The 20,969-nt window shown below is 40.3% G+C and overlaps 1 protein-coding gene across 2 annotated transcripts in view; it reads left to right on the top strand.

Moving 5' to 3' along the window:
* The window catches only part of IFTAP (intraflagellar transport associated protein), a 71,629-nt gene that overhangs the window by 34,055 nt on the left and 16,605 nt on the right, over positions 1-20,969 (top strand). Inside the window, exons 3-5 of one of the 2 annotated variants that reach the window (XM_080931719.1) lie at positions 15,014-15,171; positions 16,139-16,210; positions 18,224-18,290. In XM_080931719.1, coding sequence (XP_080787845.1) covers positions 15,014-15,171; positions 16,139-16,210; positions 18,224-18,290 — 297 coding nt within the window. The remainder of the gene's footprint in view (positions 1-15,013; positions 15,172-16,138; positions 16,211-18,223; positions 18,291-20,969) is intronic. The other variant, XM_080931720.1, reaches the window with a different exon arrangement.

Here is a 20,969-nt window from a genome sequence, read left to right as displayed (position 1 = left end):
AAAAAAAAATCTACCTAAGAAGCTCTTTTGCAAATGGTAGTTCAACAGCAAAGAGCACAGTCAAGAAATAATCTAGCAAACAGCGAAAGACGGACTTAAGCTTATGGGAAAGTTGACAAGTCATCGAATGAGACTTTCCAATCAGACTAGCCAGTTAAGGAGAAAATCTCATTAATATGCCATTTTAAAGAAGGGGATAGAGAAGCAGTGTTATTTTAAGGCTTTTCTCTGAAAAGTTTAAAAAAGAATTAGTGTATACTTAATTTGCATGTGTGTCTGTGGGCTGTGTGCATGTCTGACGGCTTTGGGGGTCAGAAGAGGGCATTAGGTCCCTTCGAGCTGGAGTTGCGGCCAATTGTGAGCAGCCACTTGAGTGCTAGGAACTGATCCCAGGTCTTCTGCAAGAACATCAAGCGTTCTTAAGTGCGGAACCGTCTCTATACCCAGTAAGGCTTTGCTTCTGTGCCTTTTAGTTTTCTTGAAGAAAAGGCCAAAATAAACTGTACGTTTCCTAGTGATCATGTGAGTAGCCTTCTGTATGTGACCTCTTCATAGTAGCATCATATCCTACATGCGACACCAAAGAAGGAAACGATGACTGGAGGACAGGGAACCCACTTACACGAAGCCCGTGGAAGAATCCTCCGGCGTTTGCAGCGCTAGCTCGTTTTTCTCTTTGGGGGGAACATCTGCAAACTGTAATTAAGCAGTTTCCATTTGTTTCTCAGCTTCGTTCATCGTCACTAAATCACTACATTTAGGGAACAAATTGACAAATTATGAAACACAGAAACTGCTGGTTCAGTTGCAGAAGGAAATTTCCCTTCTCAAATTATGGCAGATTTCAAGCTGATGGAGCCATTTTGTTATAGGTATATTAGCATAAATCTTCAGCAGAGGTCTTTACAACTCAAATTCACTTCAAATGGGGATATTTGGTCCATAGATAATCATTAGTATTTTTAATGCTTGTGTGTCGTCTTCACTTTAGATGTAATTGGGTACAGAAAGAAAATATTTAAGTGCGTACAGCAATTTGAATTATGATCATTACATTTATTTTTAGCAGCATTCTTAATGCACATCGTTGTTACAGTGATGGTGATCCTGGTGTACTCCTTAGAGAAATAGTAAGAGGAATTTTTAATGTTGGTTTGGTTATAATTAAAAGAATCTTTTTTCAATTCTATGTACTTTCAATTTTATAATTATATGTAGCATATTTCATGTGCATATATAAATTAAAGAATTGAATAAGCATATGGGATTTTAAACTTTTATAAAATCTTGAAAATTATTAATAGTGAGGTGAATTAATTCAACCTTTAGGTGATTTACATAATATTACATAGGTGCACGATTGTTTGGTATTTATTTCCTTGGAGGCGCGGTGTTATTTTTACTCATGGTTGGCAAGTGTGCCGTTACCTGAAGGGAAAGGTAAATTGCTCCACATGGAGCCGGGGCTTCATAGGACTGTGTTGCCTCCGTTGAATAAGCATGTATTCAGATCAGAGTGATTTTGGCAGTGCTTGTTCAGCCATGAAACAATAATATTTTCTTTGAAATGGTTGGCTAGGCCCAAAGGGACACAGACAGGAAGCTCTGCTTAAACTATCCTTGCGTCTTTCTTATACGAAAACCACAGCTCGCTAGTGTGTGATTTTTTTTTTTTTTTGTGTGTGTGTGTCTTTATTTTTTTCCAGTTTGATTTGTTCCAGTGAGGCGGATTTAAGTGATGGCAGCCAGCTTGCTTGTTTGCAGCCCATTGCTCCCTTGGCATAGGGAGGAATCCTCATCCTGTGTTTTTTTTTTTTTTTTTTTTTTTCATGTGCTTTTCTAGATTTAGTCTGACTTTCGAATTAGGTTTTGTGGTCTTAGGAGCTACGGATAGACAAGAAAGACTGCAAGCGGTCATCTAAGCCTGGTCCCTGGGTTTAGTCTCTAATTATAGTGCCAGTTCAGTTCCTGGTAATGCTGGCCACAGTTCTGAATCATGGGCTATTCTACTTGGTAGGATGGCCTATGAAAGCATTCTTTTGGTAGCTGTGCTGTACGCTAGAATCCAGGGATGCAGAAATAAGTTTGTACACTAGAAGAGCCTATCAATTCCATGTTGCTATCTATTGCTGTCTGCATATGAAAGATGGTATGAATCTCAGATGCTTCTGATGGATGAGGATAGCTATTCATTCCTGTCACTTACAGACTGTGCAGTCAGTGCTCATTGGTGAGGCCATATTAGCTACTCTGTGCACAGTGCCGACAGAGTTATATTCAGAATATTGGTTTCGATTCTGGAGCCTTAGATTTTCATGGAATGAATGCTTTATGGGTTAAAGGGGAAAAAAGCAAGCTGGGTGTAGCATGCGTCCCTTTAATCACAGCACTTGGAAGGCAAAGGCAGGTGGATCTCTGTGAGTTTGAGGCCAGCCTGGTCTACAGAGTGAGTTCAAGGACAGCCAGGGCTACATAGTGAGACTCTGAAAAAAAAAAAGAGGTAGAAAAAAAGCTTTGAGAATGATGTCTTAGTCAGGGTTTCTATTCCTGCACAAAACATCATGACTAAGAAGCAAGTTGGGGAGGAAAGGGTTTATTCAGCTTACACTTCCACCAAAGGAAGTCAGGATTGGAACTCAGGCAGGTCAGGAAGCAGGAGCTGATGCAGAGACCATGGAGAGATGTTGCTTACTGGCTTGTTTCCTCTGGTTTTCTCAGCTTGCTTTCTTATAGAGCCCTCAGGATAGCACCACCCACAATGGGCTGGGCCCTCCCCCCTTGATCACTAGTTGAGAAAATGTCTTACAGCTGGATCTCATGGAGGCATTTCCCCAACTGAGGCTCCTTTCTCTGTGATAACTCCAGCTTGTGTCAGGTTGACACAAAACCAGCCAGTACAAATGATTAGAACAGTGAAGACTTTTTTCTTTTACTGTAACCTTTTTTAAAAAATGAAGTGTATTCTAAAGTACCATATAAAAATGAGAATTTGCAACAAAATTTAAAAGCAAAGATGCCATCTTTGGATGTTAGCTTATTATAGTGTATGCAGAAGATGGTCTACAAAAGAAGAAGAGAAAGCTAGCACCTGAAGTGCCCTCTTGAGTACAAACTTTGAGAACACAACGTACTTTGGTGCAGGTTGGTAGACAGATATGATCTCAGGGTGCATGTATTTTTTTATGCAGAACAGATAGTGCTGGCCTTCCATTTCTTTTGGTTGTAGGCAGGGCCAGTGTAAAGGGAAGAGCACTATTCCATCTCTGCATTAAAAGACCTAGGAACTAGTCCAAGCATTTCATTTTCTAGGACCACAACCCTGGCATTTACTCTTTAAATTCACAAAGTGGGAACAATTCTGCTCGTTTAGTGTGGCTTGTCCACATGGGGTTAAAAGAACAACATCAAAGTCAAATGTTAAAACCTTGGATGTACTTTGTCAGTCTCAACTCTACTTCTTGAGGTAGTTAAGATCACCTCTGTGCAATAGATATTGTGTATGGTACAGCCATAAAGTCAGCCAGTGGTCCTGTGCTGGCCTCTGGTGGATGGACGAAATACTAGTGTTCACATAACCATAAAATGCTACCTCAGGAAACCCTGACGTGGGAATTATACCTTCTATTTCCATAAAAATCTCACAGGAAGTACTTATTAAAATACATATTTCAAGATCCTTTCTTTAAATTCTGATTGACTGTCTCATTGGGCAACCTAGGAACCCTTGACTTTCAGAATAGTTTTAAAATATACCTTAAATGAAATGAAAGTGTATATATGTGCATGTATAATTTATGATTGTGTGTACATTCATGTATATATATTTATGTGTAAAGAAGTGGGTAAAGGTAAATTTTAAAAAATTGTGCTGATTTTGCTACAAATTGAATTTTATAAGAGTAAATTTATAACTTTTATGAGGTTTTTTTCATACTAAAACAAGAAAAGAATTTGTTTTGCTTTATATATTTATATATGTATATATCTGTTTAATGTTCCATTTTATATTAAAGACAGGAAGAATATAGTGAATTATAGGAATAGCCTTACTGTGATCTTGATGATCTCTGATAAAGAGTCTAAGATAGAACAGCCTGCAGAGTTTTAGAGTGGTCTTTGGTTTGGTTACACATACATTCTGTCTCAAGCCTGGGGGCTGTTAGTGCCCCTGTTCATGGCCCAAACTACTACACCACAGGAAAATGTCCTTGCTACACCATCTGAGATTGCTAGGAGAACTGTATCTTTTGTGGGCATTTTTCCATTAGCAAGACAATGGAAACCTCAGACTATAGAGCATCTTGTCTGAACTTCCAGTGACCCTGTCTTTATGCTGGAGGTGGGCTCTACAAGTTCTCTCTCCCCACTGTAGGGCATTTTATCTAGACTCCCTCCCGTTGAGTCTCTCACTTCCCAGGTCTCTGGTACATTCTGGAGGGTCCTCCCAACCTCCCACTTCCCAGAGGTTGCCTGTTTCCATTCATTCTGCTGGTCCTCAGGGTTTTAGTCCTTTTCTCCTACCCAAAATCAGATCATGTTCCCCTCCCCCATCCCCGTTCCCTTTCCCTCCCAGGTCCCTCCCTCTCTAAACCTTGTGGTTGCTTTCTTCCTCCTCTCAAGTGGGACTGAGGCAACCTCATTTGGGCCTTTCAGCTTGTTCTGTGGACTGTCTCATGGGTATTCCGCACTTTTTCTTTTTGGCTAATATCCACTTATTAGTGAGTACATACTCTGCATGTCCTTTTGGGTTTGAATTACCTCACTCATGATTATATTTTCTATTTTCATTCATTGCCTGCAACATTCAGGATGTCCTCTGTCTTAATATCTGAGTTGTACTCCATTGTGTAAACAAACCACATTTTCTGTATCCATTCCTCTGTTGTGGGACATCTGGGTTGTTTCCAGCTTTTGGCTATCACAAATAAGGCCACTATGAACATAGTAGAACACATGCCCCTGTGGCATGGTGGGGCATCTTTTGGGTATAATTCACTATTGCTGGGTCTTCAGGTTGATCTATACCCAATTTTCTGAGGAACCTCCAAATTGATTTCCATAGTAGTTGTACAGTTTGCAATTCCACCAGCAATGGAGGAGTGTTCCTTTTTCTCCAAATCCTCACCAACGTGGTGTCACTTGAGGTTTTGAGCTTAGCCATTCTGATTGGTGTGAGGTGGAATCTCAGGGTTGTTTAGCTTTGCTTTTCTCTGATCACTAAGGACTTTGAACATTACTTTAGGTGCTTCTCAACCATTCGAGATTCCTCTGTTGTAAAATCTCAGCTTAGTTCTATACCACATATTTTTTCATGTTGGGGGTTGTTTGGTTTTTTTGGTGGTTAGCTTCTTGAGTTCCTTATATATTTTGGATATTAGCCCTCTATTGAATGTGGGAGTTAGTGAATATTTTTTCCCAATCTGTAGGTTGCTGATTTGTCCTATTGTCTATGTCCTTTGCCTTACAGAAGCTTTCCAGTTTCATGAGGTCTCATTTATCAATTCTTAATCTTTGAGCATGAGCTATTGGAGTTCTGTTTAGAAAATTTCCCACTGTGCCAATGAGTTCAAGGCTCTTTCCCACTTTCTCTTCTATTGGATTGAGTGTAACTAGTTTTATGTTGATGCCCTTGATCCACTTGGACTTGAGCTTTGTGCAGAGTGACAAATATAGGTCTATTTTCATTGTTCTACATACAGACAGCCATTTAGACCAGCACCATTTATTGAAGATGCTTTCTTTTTTTACTTATTATTATTATTATTATTATTATTATTATTATTATTATTATTAATTTTACACTCCAGATTTTATTCCCCTCCCAGTCCACCTTCTGAGTGTTCCACATCCCATACCTTTTTCCTCTGCCCCGTCTCCAAGAGGATGTCCCCACGTCACCCACCCCACCAGACCTGCAAATTTCCTGCAACCTCCAGTCTCTTGAGTCTCTTCTCTGACTAAACCCAGCTGCTTTTTTTTTTCCATTGTATATTTTTGGCTTTTTTGTTAAAGATCAAGTGTGCATAAGTGTGTGATTTTATTTCTGGGCCTTCAATTCTATTCCATTGATCAACCTGTCTGTCTCTGTAGGTAGTTTTTATCACTATTGCTCTGTAGTAGAGTTTGAGGTCAGGGGTGGTGATTCCCCCAGCCATTCTTTTATTGTTGAGAATTGTTTGCACTAGTCTGGGTTTTGTGCCTTTCCAGATGAATTTGAGGATTTCTTTTTTTCATGTCGTTGAAGAGTTGCATTGGGGTTTTGATGCATTGAATCTGTAGATTGCCTTTGGTAGGATGGCCATTTTTGCTATGTTAATTCTACCAATGCATGACCATGGGAGATCTCTACATTTTCTGAGATCTTTTTTGATTTCTTTCTTGAGAGACTTGAAATTATTGTCATACAGATCTTTCACTACTTTGGTTAGAGTTACCCCACGATATTTTATATTATTTGTGGCTATTGTGAAGGGAATTGTTTCCATAATTTCTTTCTCAGCCTGTTTATCATTTGTATAAAGGAAGGCTACTGATTTATTTGAGTTAATTTTATGTCCAGCCACTTTGCTGAAGTTGTTCATCAGCTGGAGAAGTACTCTGGTAGAATTTTTGGGATTGCTTATATATACTATCATATCATCTGCAAATAGTGATACCTTTATTTTTTGCCAATTTGTATCCCCCTCATCTCTTTCTGTTGTCTTATTGCTCTAGCTAGCAATAAGTACTATATTGAATATATATAGGGAGAGTAAGCATCCTTGTTTTGTCCCCGATTTTAGTGGGATTGCTTCAAGTATCTGTCCACTTAATTTGATAATGTCTGTTGGTTTGCTGTAAATTGCTTTTATTATGTTTAGGTATGCACCTTGAATTTCTGATCTCTCCAATACTTTTAACATAAAGGAATGTTATATTTTTTCAAATGCTTTTTCTGCATCTAAGGAAATGATAATTTTTTTCCTTTGAGTTTGTTTATATAGTGGATTACATTAATGGATTTTCATATATTGAATCAACCTTGTATCCCTGGGATGAAGCCTATTTGATTGTCCTGAATGATGTTTTTGATGTGTTCTTTGATTTGGTTTGCAAAAAATTTATTGAGTATATTTGCATTGATATTCATAAGCAAGATTAGTCAGAAGTTCTCTTTTTTGGTTGGGTTCTTGTGTGGTTTAGGTGTCAGAGTAATTGTGGCTTCATAGAATGAATTAGGTAACATTTCTTCTGTTTCTGTTTTATGGAATAATTCGGGGAATATTGGTATCCGGCCTTCATTCTGATAGAAATCTGCACTAAATCCATCTGGCTCTGGGATTTTTCTTTTCTTTTCTTTACTTTTCTTTTCTTTTCTTTTCTTTTCTCTTCTTTTCTTTCTTTCTTTCTTTCTTTCTTTCTTTTTTTTATGACTTCTTCTATTTCCTTATGAGAAATGGGCCTGTTTAAATAGTTTACATACACTTAATTTAACTTTGGTATGTGGTATTTGTCTAAAAAACCATCCATTTCATCTAGATTTTCCAGTTTTGTTGAGTATAGGCTTTTATAGTAGGATCTGGTTATTTTTTGAATTGCCTCCATTTCTGTTGTTATGTCTCTCTTTTTATTTCTGATTTTGTTAATTGGATACTGCCTCTGGGACTTTTAGTTAGTTTGGCTAAGGGTTTATCTAATGTTTTGAATCTCTCAAAGAACCAGCTTTTGTTTTTGTTAATTCTTTGTATTGTTCTCTTTGTTTTTATTTGGTTGATTTCTGCTCTGAGTTTGACTATTTCCTGACTTTTACTCCTCTTAGGTGAATTTGCTTCTTCCTGTTCTAGAGTTCTCAGGTGTGCTGTTAAGTTGCTTGTGTAAGATCTTTCCAGTTTCTTTACCAGGGCACTTAGTGCTATGAATTTTCTTTTTAGCACTGCTTTCATTGTGTCCTATAAGTTTGGGTATGATCTGTCCATTTTCATTAAATTCCAGAAAGTATTTAATTTTTTTCTTTATTTCTTCCCTGACCAAGTTGTCATTGAGTAGATAGCTGTTTAGTTTCCATGTGTATGTGGGCTTTCTGTTTTGAAGACCAGCCTTAGGCTATGGTGGACTGATAGGATGCATGGGATTATTTCAATCTTCTTGCATCAGTTGAGGGTTGTTTTGTGACCAATTATATGGTCAATTTTGGAAAAGTTACCATGAGGTGCTGAGAAGGTGTATTATTTTGTTTTAGGGTGAAATGTTTTATAGATATCTGTTAAATCCATTTGGTTCATAACCTTTATTAGTTTCACCATGACTCTATTTAGTTTCTTTTTAAATGATCTGTTTATTTCTGAGAGTAGGGTGTTAAAGTCTCCCTCCATTATTGTGTGGGAATCAGTGTGTGTTTTAAGTTTTAGTAAAGTTTTTTTCTTATGAAAGTGGGTGCCCTTGCATTTGGGGTGTAGATATTTAGAATTGAAACTTTTCTTGGTGGATTTTTCCCTTTGATGAATATGAAGTATCCTTCCTTATCACTCTTGATAACTTTTGGTTGAAGGTCTATGGTTTTGGGTTTTTTTTTTTGTTTGTTTGTTTTTTTTTTTTGGTTTTTTTTTTTTTTTTTTGTTTTTTGTTTTTTTTGATATTAGGATGTTGTTTCTTGGGACCATTTGCTTGGAAAACTTTTTTCAGCCTTTTACTCTGGATACTGTCTGTCTTTGTTATTGAGGTGTATTTCTTGCATAGGGCAAAATGCTGAATCTTGTTTGCATATCCAGTCAATTAGCTTATATCTTTTTATGGTTGAGTTGAGTCCATTAATACTGAGAGATATTAAAGACAGTTGACCGTTGGTTCCTGTTATATTTGTTTTTGTAGGTGGCTTTATGTGCTTGTGGTTCTCTTTTTTTGGCTTTGCTGTGAGATGCTTAATACTTTGTTTTTTTTTTTTTTTTGGTGTAGGTACCTTTCTTGTTTTGGAGTTTTTCTCTAGTATCCTCTGTAGGGCTGGATTGGTAGATAGATACTGTTTGAATTTGAGTTTGTCCTGGGATATTTTGGTTTCTCTATCTATTTTGATTGAGAGTTTTGCTGGGTATAGTAACCTAGGCTGGCATTTGTGTTCTCTTAGAGCCTGCATGACCTCTGACCACACTCTACTGGCTTTTGAGAAGTCTGGTGTAATTCTAATAGGTCTACCTTTGTATGTTACTTGACCCTTTTCCCTTGATGCTTTTAATATGCTTTCTTTGTTCCGTGGGTTCTTATTCTGTGTGAAGCAGTTCTCCGTGGAGGGGGTATACTGTGGTTTCTGTTTCCCTGTGTTCATCAGAACTCCAGGGAAGCTTTCTGTTGACTTTTGAGTCAGTTGTCCTGCATGCCACAGAGCCCCTGGGAGGTCTTCAACTGTGTTGTCATTTGCTCAGTTGCAACTGAGGAACTCTTGGGATGTCTTCAAGCTGTGGTGTCCTGAGTGCAGTAAATATCCTGGGATGCCTCAAGATATGGTATCATCTGGGGAGCAGTCTAGCTAGCAGTCTGTTTTAGCAGAAAGGACTGGGCAGATGGAGAGTGGTATTTGGTGGGGTGGGATTTCTGGGTGTGATGGGTCTCCAAGTCCACTAGGCTCCCAGTGGCAGCTGGGATATCAGATGGGTTCTTAATAAATTCTCGGAGTGGGTTGCCTCAGGATATGGTGTTGCGCCCAACCTCGACCAGCAAGGAAGACACGACCCGGGGAAGGTCTTTTTCAAGCAGTTTATTCAGGAACTTTGTACAAGCTTCTTCTTCAGCTTCTGTCTCTGTCTCCGCCTCCGGGGGAAAGCCCTCACAGGCTTAAATCTCCTTGCACCCACCAACCCCTGTAAGCCATGTGGGCCCTGCAGATAGGCTGCTTCAATACGAAAGCAGGCAAGCTGAACAGGCACAGCCAAATAAGGTCTTGTTTACTACTGAGAGCAGTCACCATCAAGGAGGTGGAAGGCAGAAACCAGCGCCCTTCCCCTTCCTTTCACCCAATCCAGTCTTTCTCTTGTCTGTCTGCCTCTTTGTAGCCTTCTTATTTGTGGCCTTTAGACACATTATACATTGAAGTAGTAGTTCAAAAATAAGCTAAATTAAAAGTATCAGCGAAGTGAAAGTTTCAAGGGAATAGATGTTGGCTTTTTAGAGAAATCTTTGCTGACATATTTAATAATTTTTAAAAAAAAATCTAGATGATATGCTAGCTAGGAGATAACTAAAATGCGTTGCCCTCACAAAGGCTGTGTGTTATAACTTTCCTAATCTTCCATACTTCCCTAGCTTAGTAAAGTATTAAAATACAGGAAGGGCAGCCAATAGAACTTGCTGGTTGAAAAGTTGATTATTAGTCTGTTTCGCATCTTTGTGTTATATCTTATTTTCCTGGAGCCATGAATGAGCTCCTGAAAGTGAACTCCCTGCTCTGCTTAGGCTTACATCTGAGTTGGAAGACAGGATATTAGGGCCATGTAATGGAGTGTACAGTTGCACAGCTGTGGTATTAGTGTGAAGTGTGACCGGAGCACTGGGGCCTCAGGGAACAATGCCTCTCTGCCCTCATCTGAGCTGTTGGTATGATTTCATTGTTTCACACTATATGAACTGGATTAGTGATGCTGGTCCCATGGCATGAATGCTGTATTGTGATTAAGGGAGTACAAGATGGGAAACAATCTGAATGTTCATAATCAGGTGAAAGGAAAAATGGATACAAAGATTATTTGACAATAGAAGGAGAGAATTACTAGTATATACTATGAAATAGCTGCCTCCTATTGTTATACTTAATAAAATAAATCATGTGTATATGACTTTACTATAATGAAATGTCTAGTAAAGATGAACCAGTAGCAACAAAAATTAGATCAATTGCTGCCTGTTTTTGGGGGTGGGAATGGGGAGGAGTCTGCAGATTCACACTAAGCACCTAAAAGTTCAATGTCGTTGATTGTTACATAACTACACATTCACTAGAAATCATTGGATACTGTGCTAAAGTGAATGGTGCATAAGTTACCCCCGGATGAACCTGTGTAGAGGTACATATGTCTTTCATGGACACTAAGTCTGAGTTCTTCACCATGTGACCCCATGGGTTTAGCTCAAGAATCAGAAGAATCTAGCTTGTGAACAAACATTTTGTGCCACAAGGAATAAACTACACATTGACTTAGTTTCACGAAGATAAAGACAGTGCCTGAATGGACCTTAATACTTCATATGCTAATCTGAAGAATTACTACAAGTGGATTTTGTGCACAACAAATGAACTTCTCAGATGCCATGGAGTCTACCCTGTGTTGACATTGTCACCAGCAGCTTTTACACTAATGGAAACTAAAGCCGCAGAAAGAAATTTTCAAATAATGTTGTATCTGCTGGCATGGAGGGCCACTCCATTCTGTGTTCCTGACTAACTCAGTGGGGAAGATCAGCTCAGCACAGCTTGTTGGGTGGGTGGGTGTGGCCTCTGTACCAAATTCTAGTTCACCTGACAGGCGTTTTCTGTACCCCCCCATCACAGAGAGAAAGTTACAAAGCAATGCCAGTTTGAATGTAAGACTGCAGTTGGCAGTGGGTAGAAAAGGAACATTTTCTGTGATGGCTAGAGGGAGGGAATGTAACCGGTAGGAGATAGTGTCTTCCTCTGTTTTAGAAACACAAGGACTCATTTCGAAGGCTGATTTTTCTTTCTTGAGTCTCTGTTGTTCTTTCTGTCACCTCTGTGGCTGTGTCTTCCGGTACTCATCGCCTGGGTTACACATTAGACATTACAGTGTGCGCCTCACTTGTTGGGTGTCTTTTCTATGCCCTAACCTGTCTGCTCTAGTCTGTGTCTCTGTAGAGCACGGCTGTACTGGAGTCAACTCCCTTGGTCAAGTACATAGTTCTGTTCAAGTTCTCAGAATATGCCCTGTTCACATGTCACACAGAATGTGTGTGCCAGTCTTCCTGTGGGAGTCACTATTGTACCTCAGGCCCTGGCCTTCTGGCCCTGGCAGTTTCACCCATAAGGTCACCCCCAGACCCCCACTCCAGCCCCTATGGAATAAATAAGCTCTTGGAAGTTGTAGCTAGGCTGCTGTATTGTCAAGTTCTTCAAAGCCTACCTCGCATGACTCATTTCTATGAAAGCTTTTCATGATCCTCCGTCCATTTACTATTTTGCCACTTTCTGACTTTGAGCTTCTCCTGTGTGTTTTGTCATGGATGCCTTCCCCTTGGGTAAAGCACACATGGCTTTACCTCCTATCTTGGATTCTCTGTATGGGAGGCACTGTGCCTCAGTCGCCCTTCTCATTGCGTGGGCAGACAGTCGATGCGCAGACTTTTGGACTCTCTAAGCTTCAGGGGCCTAGCAATCCCAGGTTTCCTTTTTGAACATAACTAAGAAAATGTTAGCAACTTTACACCCTCTTCCCATTTTTCTCTAAGTGCTTTACACTGGTCATTTCAAACTTTTCATCTTAGTGGCACTGTGTCCCTCATCTAGGGCTTTTGACATTTATTTTTTCCAGGCCAGGCTCGTGCATTTGTGCCTTGGCAGGTTGATGGCTAGACTGTGAATAATGAGTCAATTATCATCCAGCCTCAGGGAAAGCACAATTATTCCTGACTGGCCAGGCTGAGGTAATCCTCCCCTCCCTGTGCCCTTTCAGATGGAGAACATAAAACAGTTGGAATTCAGAGCACTGCAAAGGGAATTTAGACAAAACACTGGTGTGCTGAATTTAGCTTCCTTGGATTTATTCTGATTTATGATTGATTGGTTTTTAAATTGCTTATTTAATCCTAACGACTATGGCTCCAGGGGAGGCCAGATATGGAGAAAAGCTTGTGAACAAGAAGCAGTGATGTGGAGTAGTTTTGCTGGACAGATCAAGAGAAGATATTATTGTTCCCAGGCCCATTGCCGTGAACTCAAAGTATAATGTGCAAAGCACTCCAGACTTTCAGAGCACCCAGCCTTGTTACAAGCATGATTGGTTATCGCCTATTCTCTTTGCAGAAGGCTGTGTATGGCTGCCTAGTGTGGCACAGAACATTCCCCACTGCATTTTTCTTCCCTTCCAGCAATGTATTCAGTGTCTCATTGTGACTGAGAACATGTACTTGATTTATATTGCTGTTGACCACACTGCAGAAGAATGGATACTTGGAAGTGGCTGGCAGGACTCTTAGAGTCTGATACTGGCTGTGCTGATGTGTGGAGTGGTTCTCAGTACACAAACATGGCTCTGGCTTTTGTATAGAAGAATTTGAATTTTTTGTAAGAGTTTCTCTCAAAATGAGTTCTCCCCAAATAATCACTTTTACCTCGAAGGTGTATAATCAGCATGTTCTTTACCTTGTAAAGTGCAATTTACCTTGTCATCCAAACTTTCTGCTTTTTCAAGGAATGTGACCTTTCTCTTTTTTCTGAAATTAGACATTGATGGTGTAGAGATGGCCTTGAAGCCTGACCTATTGGAAGCTTGTCTGTTTGGTATCAAAAGGAAATTGAAATTCTATCACTTCAGAATAATGAAACTTCTGAAAACCCTTAGAAAAAACTTTCTCATCTTTATTGAAGTTTGACTCATAATGCCCAAAGAAATGCTCTTTCTGGTCTCTGTAATCTGTGCTGTTAGATTTCCGCAGTGCATTATGCCTGATGTGCATTTCAAAGCAAGGAGCATTAGGGATAAGATGAAAGGGTAGAAAAGGACTCTGATGAACAGTTGGGTGGCACATGTGCCTTGCCACCAGGCTCACTCTGGGAAGCAGCATCTGGTCTCTAATCAGGCTGCTGGCCACTTCCAAGTCAGGGCTGTGCCAGCATCTGCCATTTTGACATTATCATATTGAAAAGGAACTTTGTTCTCGTCTCACTCTGCCAAGAGATTTATTACTTACTAGGTTTAAAAATTCATAACAGGCCTGTATACAAAAGTACTTTTATTTTGGGTCTTTGCAGGGACGTGGTACATACATAGTCTTATAAAACTAATTTCAGGGTTTAGGGAGCATTTCAACTTTAAGTTCAATCAAGGAGAGATCAAATTCTTCCCTAAGTCTTTTGGTAGTTTAAAGATGAAAAACCTCATGTTTAAGAGAACGTGGATGTTAAAAGAGTGGAGTTTTTGTTGGGTATGGGACTGATGACCTCTGCCTTTCATGCCAACTAGATCAGTGATTGAGTAACGTCACTAGAAACTTGGACTTCACTTTTCTTTAGAGGACTTTCATGTGGTGGTCGTCAGGTACCCTGAGCACACATATAACCTGTCACTGAGAATGTTTCCTCTCAGGCACCACTGTGCTCTTCAAGTGTTGAAGTCAGTTGACTAGTACAGGAATGTTGGGTTGGGGATGTAGGATTTTCTTGGTGAGCACCACAGTTGGGTCTGTTTAACTTGAGACCCGGGAGGACTGAAGCTGCTCCTTCTTTTATTGCAATAATGTGTACACTGAGGAGTGGTAGAAAGCACAGGAGAAGAGCCTTCCTTCCACCTTTGATGAAGCTTGAGGCATCTATTCATCCCCCAGCAGCGTGTCCTGTTTCTAAGTATCTCCACGTCACTGGACTACCATTACTTACTGTCCCTCCAGACCCATGAGAACCCGACTGTAATAGGGAAGAGGTCTGGGAGACTAGGTCTTGAATGCTTTCACCCTGACTTGGTACCCCAGCAGTGGTCATGGCAACTCTCCTGGCACATTACCCACTTCTTGAGCTCTTCTACCTCTGGCATCCAGGGCTTGTACTTCTCAGCAAGGATTTCATTCAGAATTTGCTGGCACAGAAAGCAAAAGCCATCTTTCCAGTGGTGGCAAGTTAGGAGTTGCTAGTACTGAAGCAGTTGAAGCTATGATATCTTTCTGTGCAATTTTAGAATAACTTTAATATACTTAAGAGTATCTAAAAACCTCAAGAAACTTTACTTCCATAGTTCTTTGAAAAGTGGTTTTTTGGTAAACAGAAGAGAAATCCACCTGGCCACATAGGGTGTTATTAATAATTCATAACTTGTCATTTCAGAGGATACTGTAGCCAAAGGGGGAGCACATGGAACCGACTCATCAGAAAATGTACCTACTTCTGGAAAGTGGAGTCACAACACTGAATCAAATGGTTGTCAGTTTAGAAGTACAACTGTCTTTCCTCACACCTCATCTGAATTCTCGGAAAAGGACCAGGTACTCCTGCCTCCCGTTGATAGAAACAGCTGGAAGAAGGAGGCATTTTTCTTAGAATCGGGGCAGCATTCTTGAGAATTAAGTTATTACAAGCCAGTGTTCGATCATCCTTAATTTATGGTGAAAACTTAGGAATCTGCTATGTGGAAATGCTTCCTGAAATCATATCCTTTGCTTCTAACAAGAATTCCCTTTTCTATTTCTTTGTATAAAATGCATTTACCTTTACCTGTCCCAAATTTATCATGTTTAGACTTAAAGTAGAAGCCATAATTTTGTTTTCTAAGATTTGGTTCCTAGCTATTAGATGCTATCCTCTAATTGTCACAACTCTATTGACACTATTCATCTATTCCCCTTTGGCTGTCGTGATTAATTATCAAGGAAGGATAATTCATAGTGTTCTTTTTAAGCCATTTGAATTTTGATTAGTTTTCCAAAGTCATTTGAGTTTCTGATTTGGAATATTTTTCCATGTAATAATATGCACAGAATCACAAGAAATTTTGATTTTACAATGGGTCAGAAGTCTCTGTGCTACAAATGTGGTTGTATAGAACAGCTTTGTACATAACCCCTTTGCTGCTGGTGATGACTGAGCTATGAGTTGTTTTCCGTAAAGGATTCACACTCTACTGGTAATGATCGAAACATGTTAACTATGGAGAGTCCTAGAATTGTTAAATTGCCCTGCCCTCTTGTACCTTGAAAACACTGTATCAGCAGTCTCTGATTTGCGCACCAGAGATTTATTAGGAGATGGCCTAGGAGGTGGAGCAGCTATCTGTCTTATACACAGGTACGGCTGGGTTAAGTAATCTGCTATGTGGTAGATGAGACTAGGTTACCAGAATCGCAGACTTGCTGAAATTCCGTCAGCACTGCTACAGCCTAGAGAATCCGGGCTTTCCTATGTAGCTAGGAACATAACCATTATTTCTTATCTATGTGTTCTTACTGTTTTCAGATAGTGATTGACGAAGGCCAGACAGTTGGCAGTTCCTTTCAAGGTGATCTGACGGGGGCTGGAAAGGTGAAGGTAGGGCCTGATTCAGTTATCTACTTTGGAAAGAATACACAGCAAACAAATGAACGGTGTTAACAACTTTTCTGTTTCTGTGCTGAGTCACCATGACCACAGCAGCTTTGAAGGAAAGAGTGTATTTGAGCTTATGGTTTCAGAAAGATAAAAGCCCCACATGGTGGAGAGGCATAATAACCAGCAGCAGGCAGCAGGAAGCCCAGAACTCAAATCCTCATCCACAAGCAGGAAGCAAAGAAAGTGAATGAGAGAAAGGCAAAGCCTTTTACTCACAAAGCCTCTTCCAATGACAAACTTCTTCCTTTAAGACCTTGCCTCCTAAACCTCTCCAAACAGGATTACTGACTGGGCACCAAATATTCAGTTAGTGGAGTGTGTGGGACACAGCTCTTACCAGTATCAAGCTACCATAAAAGTCAGGAGACAAACACTAGATTCTTGCTTTCCTTTGTACAAAATAGGATGAGTGACCAGATTTTATCCTTGGAAAGTTTGTGTTTTGTTTTGTGTCTTAGTTAGGGTTTTACTGCTGTGATCAGACACCATGACCAAGTCAACTCTTATAAGGACAGCAATTAATTGGTGCTGGCTTATAGGTTCAGAGGTTCAGTCCATTTTCACCATGGTGGGAGCATGGCAGCATCCAGGCAGGCATGGTACAGGCAGAGCTGAGAGTTCTACATCTTCATCTGAAGACTGCTAGTGGAAAACTGGCTTCCTGTCAGCTAGGACTAGGGTCTTAAAGCATGGCCACAGTAACCCACCTACTCCAACAAGGCCACATTTCCAAATAGTGCCACTTCCTGGGCCAAGCATATTTAGACCATGACATTTTGTCTTATTTTCTTTTTGTCTTTTTAAGTTGGTGTTTGGTGTTGGACCATCCTAAACTGTTTGTGGTTGGTTGGGTGCTAGATCTTCTTTCCTGAAAGTTTAACAAATAGAAAGGACATTCTAGCATAATCATTAAAAACGGAGATGCTGTAGTGCAACTGATTCTCAAATTTTAATACTGAAACTGTCAGATGGAAGGTGAATTTTGCTTTTGACTGTGTATGCCAAGTAATAGTTGCAGGTACTTGCTTAGACGATGAAAGCTACCGCTTTAACTTTCTATGAGGTCTGCCTGCTACTTACTGAGCTCAGGGCAGAAAGACACAGCCTGTCTTGAATTACAGTAAAGAAATCTCAATTTATAATTTTAAGGTCTATGCTAAGTTTATGTTCAGGCTGTGAGCATAAAATGGATGATGACAGTGTTCCTTTACCACACGCCATGTTCCAGCATTTCCTTATTTATACTCTTTGGTAGTCCCAGGAGATGTTGTCAGTGTGCAGTGGCTTTCTATGTGGAATAAATAGTTCTTCATTGAAATGCTGCTATTGGGTCTGGGAAGGTCATTTGCTATATATATATATATTTTTAACCATTGAAGTGATTCTCAGATGTACTTTCCTGGAAGAGAGAACACTTGATATTTTTCCCTACTCACGTCTCCTATGATTTACCTGGGCAGGATGATTTTTGTCCTGAATGAACTTTGATTCCCCCTGCTCTCTTTAGTTTTCTCTCTCTGGATCTCTAGAGTGCTATACGCAATTATACTATGAGGAAGGATGGTAGCCCAGCACCACCACCATCACCAAACCCGGTAGCTGCATTCTCTGATAGTGGTGTTAAAAGTCCTGGGAAGAACATTTGTTAATCTGAAATGCCCCATTGTCTGTGTGCAGTGGGAAGTGCTATTCTATGCAGAATAGTTCCTTACAAGAAACCCTTCGGGCTGTGTGTCCTTCACTGTAGAAAGCAGAGTACAGTGCTGTAAAGCCCTGGACTTGCAAATGTCTTGCATCCTTCAGTGGAAAAGCCTGCATAGAGCAGCTTTAACTGGGCCTTGAGGGTTCACAGGAAAGCATATTTAGCCTTCAACATAGTGCGGTGTGTGTGGGTCCATGACTGCACTGTTGTTCATGTCTAATATATGCAAGATCATTTCCATCTTCTTGCAGGTAGACAACTTCTTAGACTTAGAAGATGTGGACATGGAGGAAGAGAGTACGCCCCAGATGAACGAGGGTATGTGCTCTCCTTCTTTCCCATACTGCGTGGCCTCTCTCGAGACACTACCAGTGATTTGTGTTGGTTTGATATTTCCAGCAACCATTACATCTCTTGATGTAAGAAAAACTGAGGTTGTGAAATTTCTTTTTAAAAAACAAAAACCTTTACTCAATTGGTCAAAGCCTTTTGAAGCCTTTGGTTTAGGTGAGATAAAGCCCTTTTGCTACCTTGAGCTTAGATAATGACTTTTAAATGATTGTGTCACACCCAGCTCTTATAAAGTCATTGCCTTAGTTTTCAGAGGCACAGCCTTTTTTGTTTGTTTTCCTTTTTATTTTTTTTTAATTGGACATTCTCTGCATTTACATTTCAAATGTTATCCCTTTTCCCCAGTCCCCATCCCCTCCCCCTCCCCTTGCCTCCATGAAGGTGTTCCCTCTCCTTCCTCAGAGCCTTGGCATTCCCCTACACTGGGAAAACGAGCCTTCCATGGATCAAAGGCCTCTCTTCCCATTCATGCCATCAGAGGATCCCAGAGAATGCTATCAGAGGAACAGTCTTATGAATTGATATTATTTTAAAGGAAAATGTAAAACAGCAGTTGATCATGAAATCATAAGAATACAAATATTGATTACAAAATAAACAATAATATACAGACTTTTGCCTTTAACATTTATAAAATATGTAGAGAACATAAAAGTGTTTTTTTCTGAGTTCTATTCTTATAATCCACGGAGAGAGGCTATATCCTAATCCATCGATGTTCATATAGAGGATTACTTTTCTTCCTGTATAGTATTTTTGTATAAGCACAGGTTGATTTCTTCATGGGACCTGTGGAGTTTGGGCTGGAGAGATATATCTTAACCGATAGAGTGTTTGCTCAGAGCACACAATATCCTCAGCCCAACATTGAAACTGGGTGTGGTAGCCCATGGGGGTAATATCAGCACATGAGGACTAGAAATTCAGGACATCCTTGACTACATAGCCAGTCTAAGTCTAGCCTGGGCTTGATGAGAACCTGTCTCCTGTCTCCATAAGAAGCAAGCAAACAGTAACAATAGGGACAACAGGAAACCCTGGCTCTCTATTGGATGTCAAAGGACATCTCCAAGTTGACCTTCTCCTGCTGTTAGACTGTTTATTCATAACCCAAGTCATTGCTGTTGTTGGGAGGTTTCCTTGGAACCAGAGAGGCATTGAAGTAGTTGCAGAGAGTTGATCTGGGGTAGCAACTGCCTCTCAATTGATGTTATGTCCCCTGCCTTAGCTTTTTGGGCACTTTTAATTGGTAAGGCTTTGGGAATTTAAAGCAATGAACATTTTTCTTCTGCTCCCTAACGTAATGTTTCACTGGAGATGTTTTTCAAGTATCCATTAGGCAGAAGGCTAGACTTAGAAATTACTCATTTCAGTAATCAGAGATGGAAGGAAATTGCATCCTTCAGGGAGCCCCGGCTGACTTCATACCCCAGTAACTCTTGAGTTTTTGTAAGACCTGCTTAAGAGGTCTCAAGGCTGGTAAACACCCATTTTGGTTGATTTTTGAGAGTAAAACTTGCTTTAAACATGCAGATCCCTATATCCTGTGCCTACAAGAAAACTGAATTAATTAGTTCTTTGGTGGCATCCTCTGCACTGAATTTTAGCCATTCTGATTCTGCTATTGTTTGAGGTTGATACATTAAGACTGTTGGTTCTTGTCTGTAGATAAAACATTAACAAATAAAATCAGTTTCATTGTCAAGCAGGAGAATGCTGTGTTGGGCGCTTTCTGCGTTTCTCACTTCATTACTAGCAGTAGGTCTGTACTTGTCATATGGCCTCCTGTTCTGCTCTCCCCTGTGGAAACTGTGGATAGCTGAGGAGAATCTCTCGGAGGAGTGGTATTTGGCACTTCTTATATCCTTAGCCTTTGATAGCAGTGAGGTATAGCCACAGACAGGAGGGAGCACCCGCATATAGCACCCTCCAGAGTTGCAATTCTCCTGCTGGCTCTGATGAGTGGGCCCCGTTGCTTTAGTTGTTGGTTCAGCTATTCTTGAATAGGTCCTTAGCTTTCTAAGTGTAGGCCCAGGGAGCTGGCGTTCCTCCGCCCCTGGCAGGGCCAGTGTGCCTGCAGGGCCAAGGGTATTGAAAAGCCACAGCTCCAGGCTTGAAATCTTTCTAGAGCTCTTCCCCCAGGAAACTGACACAATGTTGCTGGAGAGCGGATGTACTCCAGGAGCTGCAGTGATCACCTGGGCCCATTGTGCAGTTAGTGTGTATTTTTCTCAAGCTGTCTGTAGTGTTAGGAACAGCTAGTATAAGCATCAGAGAAATCCAGGTGGCTGTTTACAAGTCAAATGCGGACGTCTGCCAGTGCAGCGCGGAGAACAGCTGTCAATTAGGGAGCCACATTGTCCTGCCCCCGACATCTTTGCTTACTTGCAGGGAAATGATCAGGATTGCTTACAACAAGAACCTAGAGAGTGTGTCACTAATGCTAATAGATCTGTGAGTCTCTAACACTGTTTACAAGTGTTGAAAGCTAAGCAAGTGTGTCAGAAGGAGGTGGATCCCCTTCATCTGCTTACACTGTCATAAACCAATATGGCCAGCAAATTTCCTCTTTTTTTTTTTTTTTAAATTAATCTTTCCTATTGTTTGTGACATTGCTTTCTTTAAATGTTTTTAAAGTATGCTGTT

Source organism: Micromys minutus (genome assembly GCF_963924665.1).
Source record: "Micromys minutus genome assembly, chromosome: 17".
Taxonomy (NCBI): domain Eukaryota; kingdom Metazoa; phylum Chordata; class Mammalia; order Rodentia; family Muridae; genus Micromys; species Micromys minutus.
This window is presented reverse-complemented; position numbering and strand designations above follow the sequence as displayed.